This window comes from Cyclopterus lumpus, chromosome 3 (genome assembly GCF_009769545.1).
Source record: "Cyclopterus lumpus isolate fCycLum1 chromosome 3, fCycLum1.pri, whole genome shotgun sequence".
NCBI classification, from domain to species: domain Eukaryota; kingdom Metazoa; phylum Chordata; class Actinopteri; order Perciformes; family Cyclopteridae; genus Cyclopterus; species Cyclopterus lumpus.
This window is the reverse complement of record NC_046968.1, coordinates 23,951,807-23,963,156: the sequence shown is the minus strand read 5'-3', so window position 1 is coordinate 23,963,156 and position 11,350 is coordinate 23,951,807. Positions and strand designations below refer to the sequence as shown.

The 11,350-nt window shown below is 44.0% G+C and overlaps 1 protein-coding gene across 1 annotated transcript; it reads right to left on the bottom strand.

Annotated features, from left to right (window-relative positions):
* Positions 1-2,329: 2,329 nt before the first annotated feature.
* skor1a (SKI family transcriptional corepressor 1a) lies at positions 2,330-10,373 on the bottom strand. Its single transcript, XM_034529384.1, has 8 exons — positions 8,616-10,373; positions 7,975-8,065; positions 7,788-7,859; positions 7,563-7,625; positions 6,356-6,430; positions 6,130-6,204; positions 5,465-5,530; positions 2,330-2,427 (listed from the first exon to the last, which is right to left on the bottom strand). Exons 1-8 carry the CDS (start codon positions 10,371-10,373, stop codon positions 2,330-2,332), a joined length of 2,298 nt encoding a protein of 765 aa, XP_034385275.1.
* Between the last annotated feature and the right edge of the window lie 977 nt (positions 10,374-11,350).

Genomic DNA, 11,350 nt, shown 5'->3' with positions numbered 1-11,350 from the left:
CAGAACGACTCAAAAGAGGTGCGCAACAACAACAAATAGATGTTAAACAGTCATGAGGAGATACAAAGTGACCGCAGAAAAATGCTAAACGACTACAAAGTGCAGCAAAATGATTCAAAAGAGGCGCAAAATGAACTCACAAGACGCAAAACAACCAAAAAGATGCAACATGACCACAAAATAATGCTAGAAAGAGGTGCTAAAAAGAGACACCAAAGAGCCACAAAGAGACATATAATGAATATAAAGAGGCGCAAAATGACTAAAGAGACACGGAATAACCACAAATCAATACAAAACATTCAAGAAGGGACACAACATGACCACAAACATCTTCAACCTCAAATAGAAGCCAAACGGTCACACAAAGATGTAAAAGGACCCCAAAGAGAAACAACTAAAAAGAGAGTAAAACCACCCACAAAGAGACACGAAACGACCACAAAGAGACATACGACAACTCAAAAGAGGTGGACAACTGAAAGAGACACAAAACAGCCACAAAGAGACACAAAACAGCCACAAAGAGACACAAAATGACCACAAAGAGACACGAAACGACCGCAAAGAGACATACGACAACTCAAAAGAGGTCCACAACTGAAAGAGACACAAACAACCACAGAGAGAAGCAAAATGATAAAAGGGGTGTAGCACAGCCACCACAAAAAGATGCCAAACAACTAAAAAGGGGGGTCTTTTACGAGTCCCATTGTCACATAATCCATCTATGCTTGTCACCTCATCATCACCTTTAATCAGATTTCTTTCTTAATTATGAACGGCTAAATAAAAATAAATTCCAGCAGCCAATCATTCCCACGGCGGCTCAGTTCTGTTCATCTTCGCAGGCCTTGTTAGTATTCAGAGGGAACCGACTTTGCCACGGAGGGCAATTACGTGCACAGGAAATTAACATTCATTGTGTGTCAGTGACATTATGAGAGTATCTGTCTCCGTATGAAGCATCCAGGGACGAGGGCCGTGTAATCAATATCTATTAGTCCTCCCATCAGAAGAATTAGATTTCACTATTAGATCAGCCTGCTCCCCCGACTCCACGTCAAACATCATAAGTTGACTGGACATGTCATGCACCGATGTAGCCGCCTAATGAAAGAGATCATGTTGAACTCAAATACAATAAGAGGAAATATGATCCGTCTCACGAGGAGCTCTTCTGTGTGGAGGCCAGCAGGTGTCAGGCTCACACCAGCCGAAGAAACACAAAACAGTCCGGGTATAAAGCAGAAAGTGGCTTTCACATTTTATTAATATTGACATGAGTACATACATAAATGGGAAAGTTATGGGTGGTCGATCAGTGTTAGAAAACAACAAATAAGAAAAAAAATCAAATGCAGCTTGTGTGAGTGGCAGATTACACACACTTCATACAAACAGTGTCTTTTTCTTATAAAAACACCATCCGATGATGGGAAAAGGTTTTGGTTTTGTCTGTTGTGACAGATGCATGTAATGATAGAAAGAACCCTGAAACAGAGAAAGTCATGGGATCAAATTGTGTTAAAATACTCAGTCTGAACTGTACATAATATCTATAAATGGCTCAAATGTTTTTTTTATTTTTTTTTTATTATCTCTTCAAAGTTTGTGTGACAGAAAATCTTTCATTGTTCGATGTCAAACCTGTGGAAGTAAGTGCTCATAATAATTAACTCTATTTCGAATTTGGTATCGGACGGCATGGTCAAATTCAAAAAGGTTGCCCATTTAAAGTGCGAACAGCATATACAGTGTTTACGAATAATCTAAACCATAAATGAAACCAAAGACAAGATAAATAACAAATATATGTAAAAACTCATTCAAACAAGCAACAAAAGCTAAATAATGAGATACATTTTGAACCTAATATCACATTTATACGAGCCATTGCACATCGTCACGTGATATATATATATATATATATATTTATATATATATATGTATAAGTATATAGTATTGTTTTTTTTCTTTTCAGCAGACGGCTTTGATTCGGAGAGACTCCTTGGTTTGAGCTTCGTAGCTTCAGATCAACAATCCAACACAAAATTATAAGATCTCTTAACTCAAAAGTTCAGGTTTTGTGTGTGTGTGTGTGTGTGTGTGTGTGGGGGGGGGGTTGCTATCAAAACAGTCTCAGAGTCTTCACTCAAGTGCTAAAATCAGTGGTGTATCTACAGCAGGTTGGTAATCCTTACAGGTGGTGGGGGTGGGGGGGGGGGGTGGGGGGGGGGGGGGGGGGGGGGGGGGGTTGTGTTGTTGTATAAGTATGAGGTTTTTTTTTTGGCTGTGCTGGGGTCAGGTGCAGGGTCGTGGCCGGGCGCTAGGGAGGCAGCAGCGGCGGTTTGAAGGTGCAGGCTCCGGTACACTGACGAGGAGTGAGCATCTTGCAGGAGAAATGGTGAAGGGCGTCGTGAGCTTCTGGGGAGGAACGAGTCCATCAGTGAGAACATGCAGACAAACACACACACACACACACACACACAACACCCTCACGAATTAGTTCAGTTTACAGGTAGACGCTTATTATTATTTTTTATTTTGACCCTATTTTTAAAAGAATTGGTGCACATTTATTTTGTGCCGAGTCTGTCTTGAAACAAGACTCACATGCTCATATTTACATTGATACTGTTTTTTTTTTTTTTTTAAACTTCCTCCTGTCGATACGGGTCATAAATGAATCTGCTGATTTCAATGCGAGTAATGGGGACAACATTTCATTTTTCTGTGTAAAAACGACCTCCAAAGTTCAGCTGAAGCTAATTGGAGGCTTCAGCCATCTGAGTCCCACATGTCAAGTGGGTATCTTCAACATGTTATCTTTTTAAATGTATAATTCCTCCGTGTGAATTCATGAGCCCGGTTTTCATACAAATGTGGAGTAAATTAGAACAGAATTTCCATATAATTGGTAAAAGAAAATGAGAATGAATGAATGAGCTTCTCCATCCAGTGTGTTCATGGAGGCAAACTGCTGAAGATGCTCATCCTCCATTCAGGTGCCATTAAACCATTGCAGAGGAAGGAAGGCGCAACAAGATGACGTAATTAACAGAGCGACAGTGAAGCAGTGGGAAATTCTGTGGAGGGAGGCCAGGGAGGCCTCGGCCCGGGTCACTTCTGGAGTCTGACTCAATAGTTTAATGAATCAATAAAAGACGTCTACTTTATATGAGCCAAAAGATATTGGTCACCTTCACCCACTCCCACTTAAGACGTGGTTGGTATACTGGAGCGGAACGGATAGAGAGAACACCTCACTAATTCTGGTTTCTTAGCCTGCTCGCTTTTTGTGGTTCTAATGACAGAGCTGGAAAGAGAGAGGCAGAAAGACAGAGCGACAGAGAGACAGAGAGACAGAGAGACAGAGAGACACAGGGACAGGGAGACAGGGAGGTAGAGAGAGAGACAGATAGACAGTGGGAGAGAGACAGGGGGAGACAGAGAGACACAGAGACAGAGAGACACAGGGACAGGGAGACAGGGAGGTAGAGAGAAGAAACAGTGGAGAGACAGGGAGAGACACAGAGACACAGAGACAGAGGGAGACAAAGAGAGACAAAGAGACACAGAGGCAGAGAGACAGGGAGACAAAGAGACACAGATACAGAGAGACGGAGGGAGACAGAGAGACAAAGAGACACAGAGACACAGAGACAGAGAGACGGAGGGAGACAAAGAGACACAGAGGCAGAGAGACAGAGGGAGACAAAGAGAGACAGAGACACAGGGAGAGGGAGACAGAGAGACAGGGAGACAGAGAGACAGGGAGACACAGAGACAGGGAGACGGAGAGACAGGGAGACACAGAGACACAGAGACAGAGAGACGGAGAGACAGGGAGACACAGAGACAGAGAGACGGAGAGACAGGGAGACACAGAGACACAGAGACAGAGAGACGGAGAGACAGGGAGACACAGAGACGGAGAGACGGAGAGACAGAGAGACAGAGAGACGGAGAGACGGAGGGAGCCAAAGAGAGACAAAGAGACACAGCGACAGAGAGACAGGGAGACACAGAGACAGGGAGACACAGAGACAGAGAGACGGAGAGACAGGGAGACACAGAGACAGAGAGACGGAGAGACAGAGGGAGCCAAAGAGAGACAAAGAGACACAGAGACAGAGAGACAGGGAGACAGAGAGACAGGGAGACACAGAGACAGGGAGACACAGAGACACAGAGACAGAGAGACGGAGAGACAGGGAGACACAGAGACAGAGAGACGGAGAGACGGAGGGAGCCAAAGAGAGACAAAGAGACACAGAGACAGAGAGACAGGGAGACAAAGAGACAGCGAGAGACAAAGAGACAGCGAGAGACAAAGAGACACAGAGACACAGGGAGAGGGAGACAGAGAGACAGCAGGAGAGGGAGACAGAGAGAGAGAGAGGTATAGCTGCGAGCTTCGAACATCTGTTTCTCAAGCCTCCGTCTGCTGAATTTGACAGAGAATTGTTCATAATTTCCAAAGATATTTAGCGTTCTGCTCCATTCTGATGCGAGCGCTCTAATTAATAAATACATTCTTTGATTCTGAGAACAGAAGCCTTGTGTGCGTTGTTATAAATCCTCTTCTGAGGCGTCTGCACGTTTAAATCAATTCATTTGACTTTATGAATAAAATTGCACCCCTCGCATTTTTAAACAGTTCGCTCAGTCACTTCATCTCGATGCCTGTGAGTCCGACTAAAACAAGTATAATATTACTCAATATACTCATAAATCAGTCATATTGTACACGTGTAGTACACGTAGTACACATTCCACTCTGTTCAGATGCGTTCTGTGGTGCATGAATAGAACCTTTTTGTAAAGAGGAAGGTTAAAGTCTCCACACACACATCTGATATTACTGCCTGCCGGCATTTTTAGTGTATTTAGGACTTTTACGTCACATGCTTCATACTCGTCATGATTCTCCTTTGGACCTCGTCACATCTTTCTTGTCAACTTTCCACCTCAGCAAAGAGTAAAACACGTTTTAGTAATATTTCTAGTTTCTGTGTTCTTTTATGCACAGAAACACACTTATAGAGCGTGTTTACTTGCTAAACTCTGGTGTTGTTTCTCTAGTGTTTTTGTATAAAATGACAGACACTTGATTTCACTAAATCCGGTTACTGAAGCCTGAAATGAGCTGGTTTTCTGAATAATATTTTACACAGAAGACGGATTGTGGATTCCCCCACCACTTATATTGAGTTGCTTTCAGAAGGGAACAACTAAAGAGAGTCACCGTGTACTTTCAACGCACGCACACACACGCGCAGTGTTGTTTTAAGACAACCTTGAAAACACGTGATCCTTTCCTGTAATGCGGTCTTACTGCAAAAATATATCGATCACACAGGAGATGTTTAGTAAAAAAAAAAGTTGCACTTGCATATTTATGTTTGTAGGCACAAAATGACATGAATTCATGTTCCTCTTTTGGACCGGATCAAATGACCTTTTAGCTTCTGCTGTATTGCATAACGAGCCTTTCTCTCTCGGTCCAACTCGCTGCACAAAGTGTCTATCTGAAAATACAAAAAATGGTCCAAAAAAAGGAAGCTGTGAGACGCTGCGTTGCATCTGAAGAGTGTAATGTATGCTGCTTGCCCCTGTGGTATTTAGAGTGACCCCTCTGTGTACTTGAACCCTGTATTTAAACTACTGTAACATTAAACCGATCCTTTAACGGCGGCATTAGTTGCTGTCTACTGCATGTAACCGATACTGCACTCCATAATGGTCTGTCCATTCAATTTTCCAGAGCATGATTTAGAAGAAAATAACCTTTGCAAATAAAACAATGTGGTTTCAGTTTCACCTTCTGATATCTGATCATTTACTCAACTGTGGGACAAAAGAAATATGGAGTTTACAGGAAAAAGGCTGGACACAAATCGCCAATATGTCAATATGCAAGTGTCACTTTTCCTTTCTTTTTTTAGTTCAGAGGCTTCAGATTATTTGATATGGCCTGTGATACTTTAATATATATGCATTTTTTTTCCTCCATAAACTTAAAGAGCATTGATCTACGTCTGCGTTACAGTCATAATCTAAGGAGTCACAAAGTACAGAAAGAGAGAGAGAGAGAGAGAGAGAGAGAGAGGGAGGGAGACCAACCTCGAACAATCTGTAGCTGCTGGACCATTTCCTCTCTGTAGGACAGCTCACGCTTCATTTGATCCTGAAAATTATCTGAAGAGTACCGAAGGCCACGTCAGATGGAAACTCTCTGACATTGTGGGGGATCAATTTAAAAGACACATAACATCCCATAACATGTACAGGCAGCACACACACACACACACACACATATCTCCTTGACTCTGACTCACTTTTGTCCTACCTTTTAGATGCTGAAATTCTCTCTCCAACTTTTTCCTCAACTCCACTTGCTCCACGAGCTGCTTCTGCAATTCCTCTGCAGAGCCCGCCCCCCCGCAAAAAAGCCAAAGAATGTGTCAATTTCATCATCTGACATGTTTTTTCATCCGCTGCAAGGAAATGTGATTATTCACCCCTTGAAACACATGGAACAAAGCCCCCTCTGACACCTACAGGACGTCTGAAGAACAAGCACGTGGTGCAATGAGAAATCATGCACCAAAACCCACAAAATAACAACAAACAAAAAATAATTTAAAAAAACACCCTGTCCTCATCTACCTCGCATCAATTCGATTCCACTTACTCTGATGCATTTTATTTTTTTTTAAATTTCTGCACATAAAGATTGATGTCAGCCCAGTGGAGCGACTTCAGGTGCGTTTACATCCTTGATAACACCCATTCCGCCCGCTTTGCTCTCGCTGCTGCCACAGTAATTGCCATGCATTGCCTGGAGGTTGAGACGATGATAATGGAGTCCCGGGGTTTTTCCAAGCGTTGTAAAATAATTAGCTGGCGTGCCTCGGGGTTATGGCTCTGTTCGTTAAAATATTAATAGCCTCTAAACGATTTCCTCTTACAATAATAAGTCAAAACTCCCACATCTCGTGATTAAGTGGTTAACAACTATGGAAACACTTTAGGCCCGCAGAAAATGTAAATTCAACATTTTGTGATTTTGGCACGTCATTTTTGTGCGGGGCCGTGGGGCCTTTAGCTGCATTTAAAATGAGGTGGAATTTCCATGTTTAATATTAACAAAATACACATTATGGGGTTTTTTTTCCCCTTCATTTTTGATAATTAAACAACTCTAGAAGAAGTGTCGAGTTTAATTTCGGTTTATAAATTCGTAAATTCAAACTCAAAAAGGAATTAATTTGAACATTTTTCTTTTGTAATCAAATAAAAAACGATACTGAATGAAGCTTTTTTTTTTCTTTCTTGAATTTAAAAATAACAAATACATATGAAATGTAGTGACCACGTCAGCAGTCTAGCTGCTTTATATATATATATATATATATATATATATATATATATATATATATATCTGTTGTCTGGCACATCACAAAAAAACCCGAATAATTGCTGATGATAATTAATATCACCTGCTCTCTCTCTCTCTCTTTTATTTCCTTTTGATCCCGAAAACAGCCTCTCACCTTTAGCCACGGTCTCCAGGTCTCTTTCATGCACGCTGATGTCGATGCGTAAAGCTCCATCGGCTGCACCAAAACAACACAACACGTTAGTGAACCTACAAACAAGTCATCTAGTACAAATATAGTGCAAATAGGCTTCTGAGCAAATACAGCAAAGCAACTCAAATATACCCGAAAAAAATATATATTAAATTTTAAAAAAATTACAAAATCATCCAAAATAACCTTGTCTGTCCTTTTGCTCCTGGTAGGTTGTTGCGTTGCGTTGGTTCTGTATTTCAGACACGTGATGAACACCTAAAAGATAAGCAAGCCACACACACATTTGAAATGTATAAAGAGACACACACACACACAAAAAACGCCCAAATTTGCATTAATGACAAAAACCACAAATTGGCTCAATAATTACCGTTGGATCTGCGGGGGCTGCTCGAGTGTTTGGAACCACGCGACGAAGGCTCGTCGAGGAGCACGTGGCCGTCCTTTTCATGAGAGTACACCTGTAAAAGGAAAGCAGACAATCGTGTTTAATGACGCGGGCCAATTATGTGTCATTTGGTGCACTTCTTCACAGAATCGAGGTCCGTTTTTTTTTTTCTTCTTCTTCTTCAAATAAACCAGCAGCTCTGCATGTTGGATGTGAAGCTGCGGAAGGTTTTGAATTCAGAAACACTCATTTAGAGGCAGAATGACGTCTTGTAATTGAACTGAAACACACAATTTGCTTGAAAGAGAATAAATAAACGGGGATAAATTAGGGTTTAATATTTTGATTACCCTGATTGAAAACAGACATGCATTAGTATAAATTAATGTCGCTGTTGATATGTTTGCTCTTTGACTGAATTTAGAGGATAACATCGGTCCTGCCTTGCCACATGGCACTTTATAGCAGACGAGTTTGTCCTATTAACCTTTACTCTTATTAATATTTATCATCCAGACAAATTGATCCCGATTACATTTTTATCGATCCCCTTTCAAACCCCCCCCCCCCCCCCCCCCCACCCCCCACGGGGATCATTAAAGTTTCATTTAATCTAATCTTACCTCATGAAGAGGAGAGCCATTACGCATCCGTCTGTCCTCATCTGATGACCCGGTGTGCACCGAGTCCTCCGGTGATGCCGCGGGGCTGGAGGCATCAGGCGGCTCCTGGCTCTCCTCAGCACCCGAGGAGACCCGGTCCGGCACAGGGGAGTCCAGGTGGCCCCCTCCGGGCGAGATCTGGATCAGATCCTCCTCGTCTTGTCCCCGATTGGACTCCACATCTACGTCCGGGTCGTCGTCGTCGTCGTCCACCACGCTGTCTCTGTCCGGTGATATCGATCTGTAACTGGAGCTCTCGCTGATAAAATCCGGGGACAGGTAGCCAGAGCGCACGCCGTAGCCGTCCCGGTTGCCGTAGAGTTTGGCGATGGTCTCCGCGTCTTTCACCACGGGTCTGAAGGCCGAAATGTAGCTGATTTTCCTCTGGGGGGTCTCGTCCCCGGACTTGTCCTCGTCGTTTCTGGCGGAGGAGGACTGGGAGCTGGAGCAGCGCTCTGCGCCGTCCTGCTGATGGTGCGGGTGGTGGTTGCCGTCTTTGGGTGTGTTTGCGCCGCGGTCGCTCTGGTCCGATAAGTCGAGGTCTCCCTGCCGGACGCCTGGCATCTCTGGAAGTGGTTTGGGTGGAGACCCCGAGAAGGGCGGCATGGGTAGGCCACCAGCTGTAGGCCAGAACATAGGGAACGCCGGGTAGAGGCCGTCCTTTGCGCCGGGCCAGAACACACCCGACACGTTGGGTTTGTTCGCATCCGGCACGCTGTCGCTCTTTTTCGGACACAGCCCATAGCTGGGGAAGCCGTAGGGGTGATGGGGGAACAGAGGTGGGGGGATTTTCTGAAGCAGGCCAAAGCTCTTGCTGGGCACTGGGATGACTGGGTAGGTCCGTGCGCCGCTCGCCAAACTCAGGTTATTATTTCTCCGGTCCTCGTCGCACCGTAAAGTTTTGTGAGGGATTTCCTGATGGGAACTGCTTTGGGCCAGGCTGGACGAGGCCTGCGATTTCATCGACGAGGACATCCCCGAGCCGCTCATGGGCAGAGTCCTCTTTCTACTCCCCCCGTTAAACATGGCCTTTACATCCTCCCACGCGTGGTGAATGTCGTCGGATTGTTTTTTGTCCGTCAGTTTCAGGTGGCGTCTCCACGAGTTGAAGTTGGCCGCGTCCGGCTGCAGGTACTTGGACTCTGAGGTGCGGTGAGAGTGGAAAATGAATTTGTTGGGGGAAAAATACATGTTGCAAAAGCTGCACTTGATGCACTTTGCTCTGGAGCTGTTGTATCGGGCGGGGATGAAGCTGCCCCTGGAGCCCCAGGCGCAATCGTGAGTCACGTCAAAGGCGAAATTCTCTGGTAGCTTCGGGGGGCTGTGCGCTCCCAGGAAGGACTTGCAGAGCCTCTCGGCCTCCCGTTTGGTGATCATGCCGCAGCGCCTGGAGGAGATGGGCATGGCCCCTGCGCGCCGCAGGAGCTCCAGCTGCACGGGGGTGCACTGCACACAGGTGATGCCCAAAGCCACCCTGCGGTTGTGTATCTCGTTGTAGCTGTAGTTTTTCAGCAGCGTGTTAGAAATCTGCGCCAGGCAGAGTCTCTCCTTGCCGTCTATGACCAGACATACGATGGGCACCCCGTACAGGGCGGTCTCACTCACTTGGTTGGGTTTGAGGGGGCTCGGGCCCGAGAAGCTCGCTGCGTCCTGCTTTGAACTGGGGGAAGAGCTGGCGTCTCGTCCAGCGTCTCGAAGCGGGCCGGGCATCGACTCCATCCCTGGAAGCCTGTCAATCAAAGAGACACACTGGAGTGAGATGGGGGGATGTTTGACAGGGTGCAACAGCACACATTCACTGCATCATCTTCAATTATTTAGCTCGTGACAAAAACAAAGAAATGCTACTTAAAAGAAAAAATCATGATAAAGAAGAAAATTAATACATATGTCAAATATGAGGAAAGGTTTTTTTTAAACTTACAAATTATTATTAATAAATATTCGTTCATTAGCTGTAGCGGTTTTAGACCTGTTAATATGTATATGTGTGGGACATATATATATAGTACATATATCAAAACTAATACTTTTTTATTAACAATAAAAATAATAATAACATTAAAAATTACAATGAAATAAAAATTAAGAACCAACATCCGGCTTTAGCAGGAGGTCAAATTGAAAAGTGAAACCAATCAGACGTCTTGGTAATCATTGCCTCTCAGGTTATCCGCGGATCTGCTGCTCCTCTTATCTTCCAATCGGCTCAGTCACTTACGAGGCAACTGCTTAAGGGTCTCATAAGATCCTTAAACGCGGATAAGGACAGAAGGAAAATGCAGCCTGAGCTGCGCCAATACGCTTAGCAGAGAGGAAAAGAGCAACTAAGCTGCTTTACTGGTAATTACACAGATCCACGAGCGCTTCTTCGCATTGTTTATGAAAGCCTTATATATAATTAAAACTCGTCTCAGCCGGCTGCACGGAACCAGGTGGGAAGCGGCCTATCTCACGTTTACCTGCATACTTACTTTTTACATCGCGGAGGCCGATACAACAAAAATGTAAACAGCCCGCCGCTGCTTTGGTTATTATTATTGACATGAATAAAACTATTAACCAGTGATCGATCAACCAGCATTGGACGAGTAATTATACAATTTAGAAATTGTAAAGAGCGACTGCAAAATGATCATGAATTCTGTCTAAATTATGATGAATATATATATATATATATATATATATATATATAT

Bases quoted from the DNA above. Each gene is read 5' to 3' on its own strand.
- skor1a (XM_034529384.1), bottom strand. From the start codon at position 10,373: ATGGAGTCGATGCCCGGCCCGCTTCGAGACGCTGGACGAGACGCCAGC. The intron at 7,626-7,787 runs GTTATTTTGGAT...GTTTTGGTGCAG, and splicing joins GGAGCAAAAGGACAGACAAG to CCGATGGAGCTTTACGCATC. The intron at 5,531-6,129 runs GTTGGTCTCCCT...ATTTTCAGATAG, and splicing joins GCAGCTACAGATTGTTCGAG to ACACTTTGTGCAGCGAGTTG.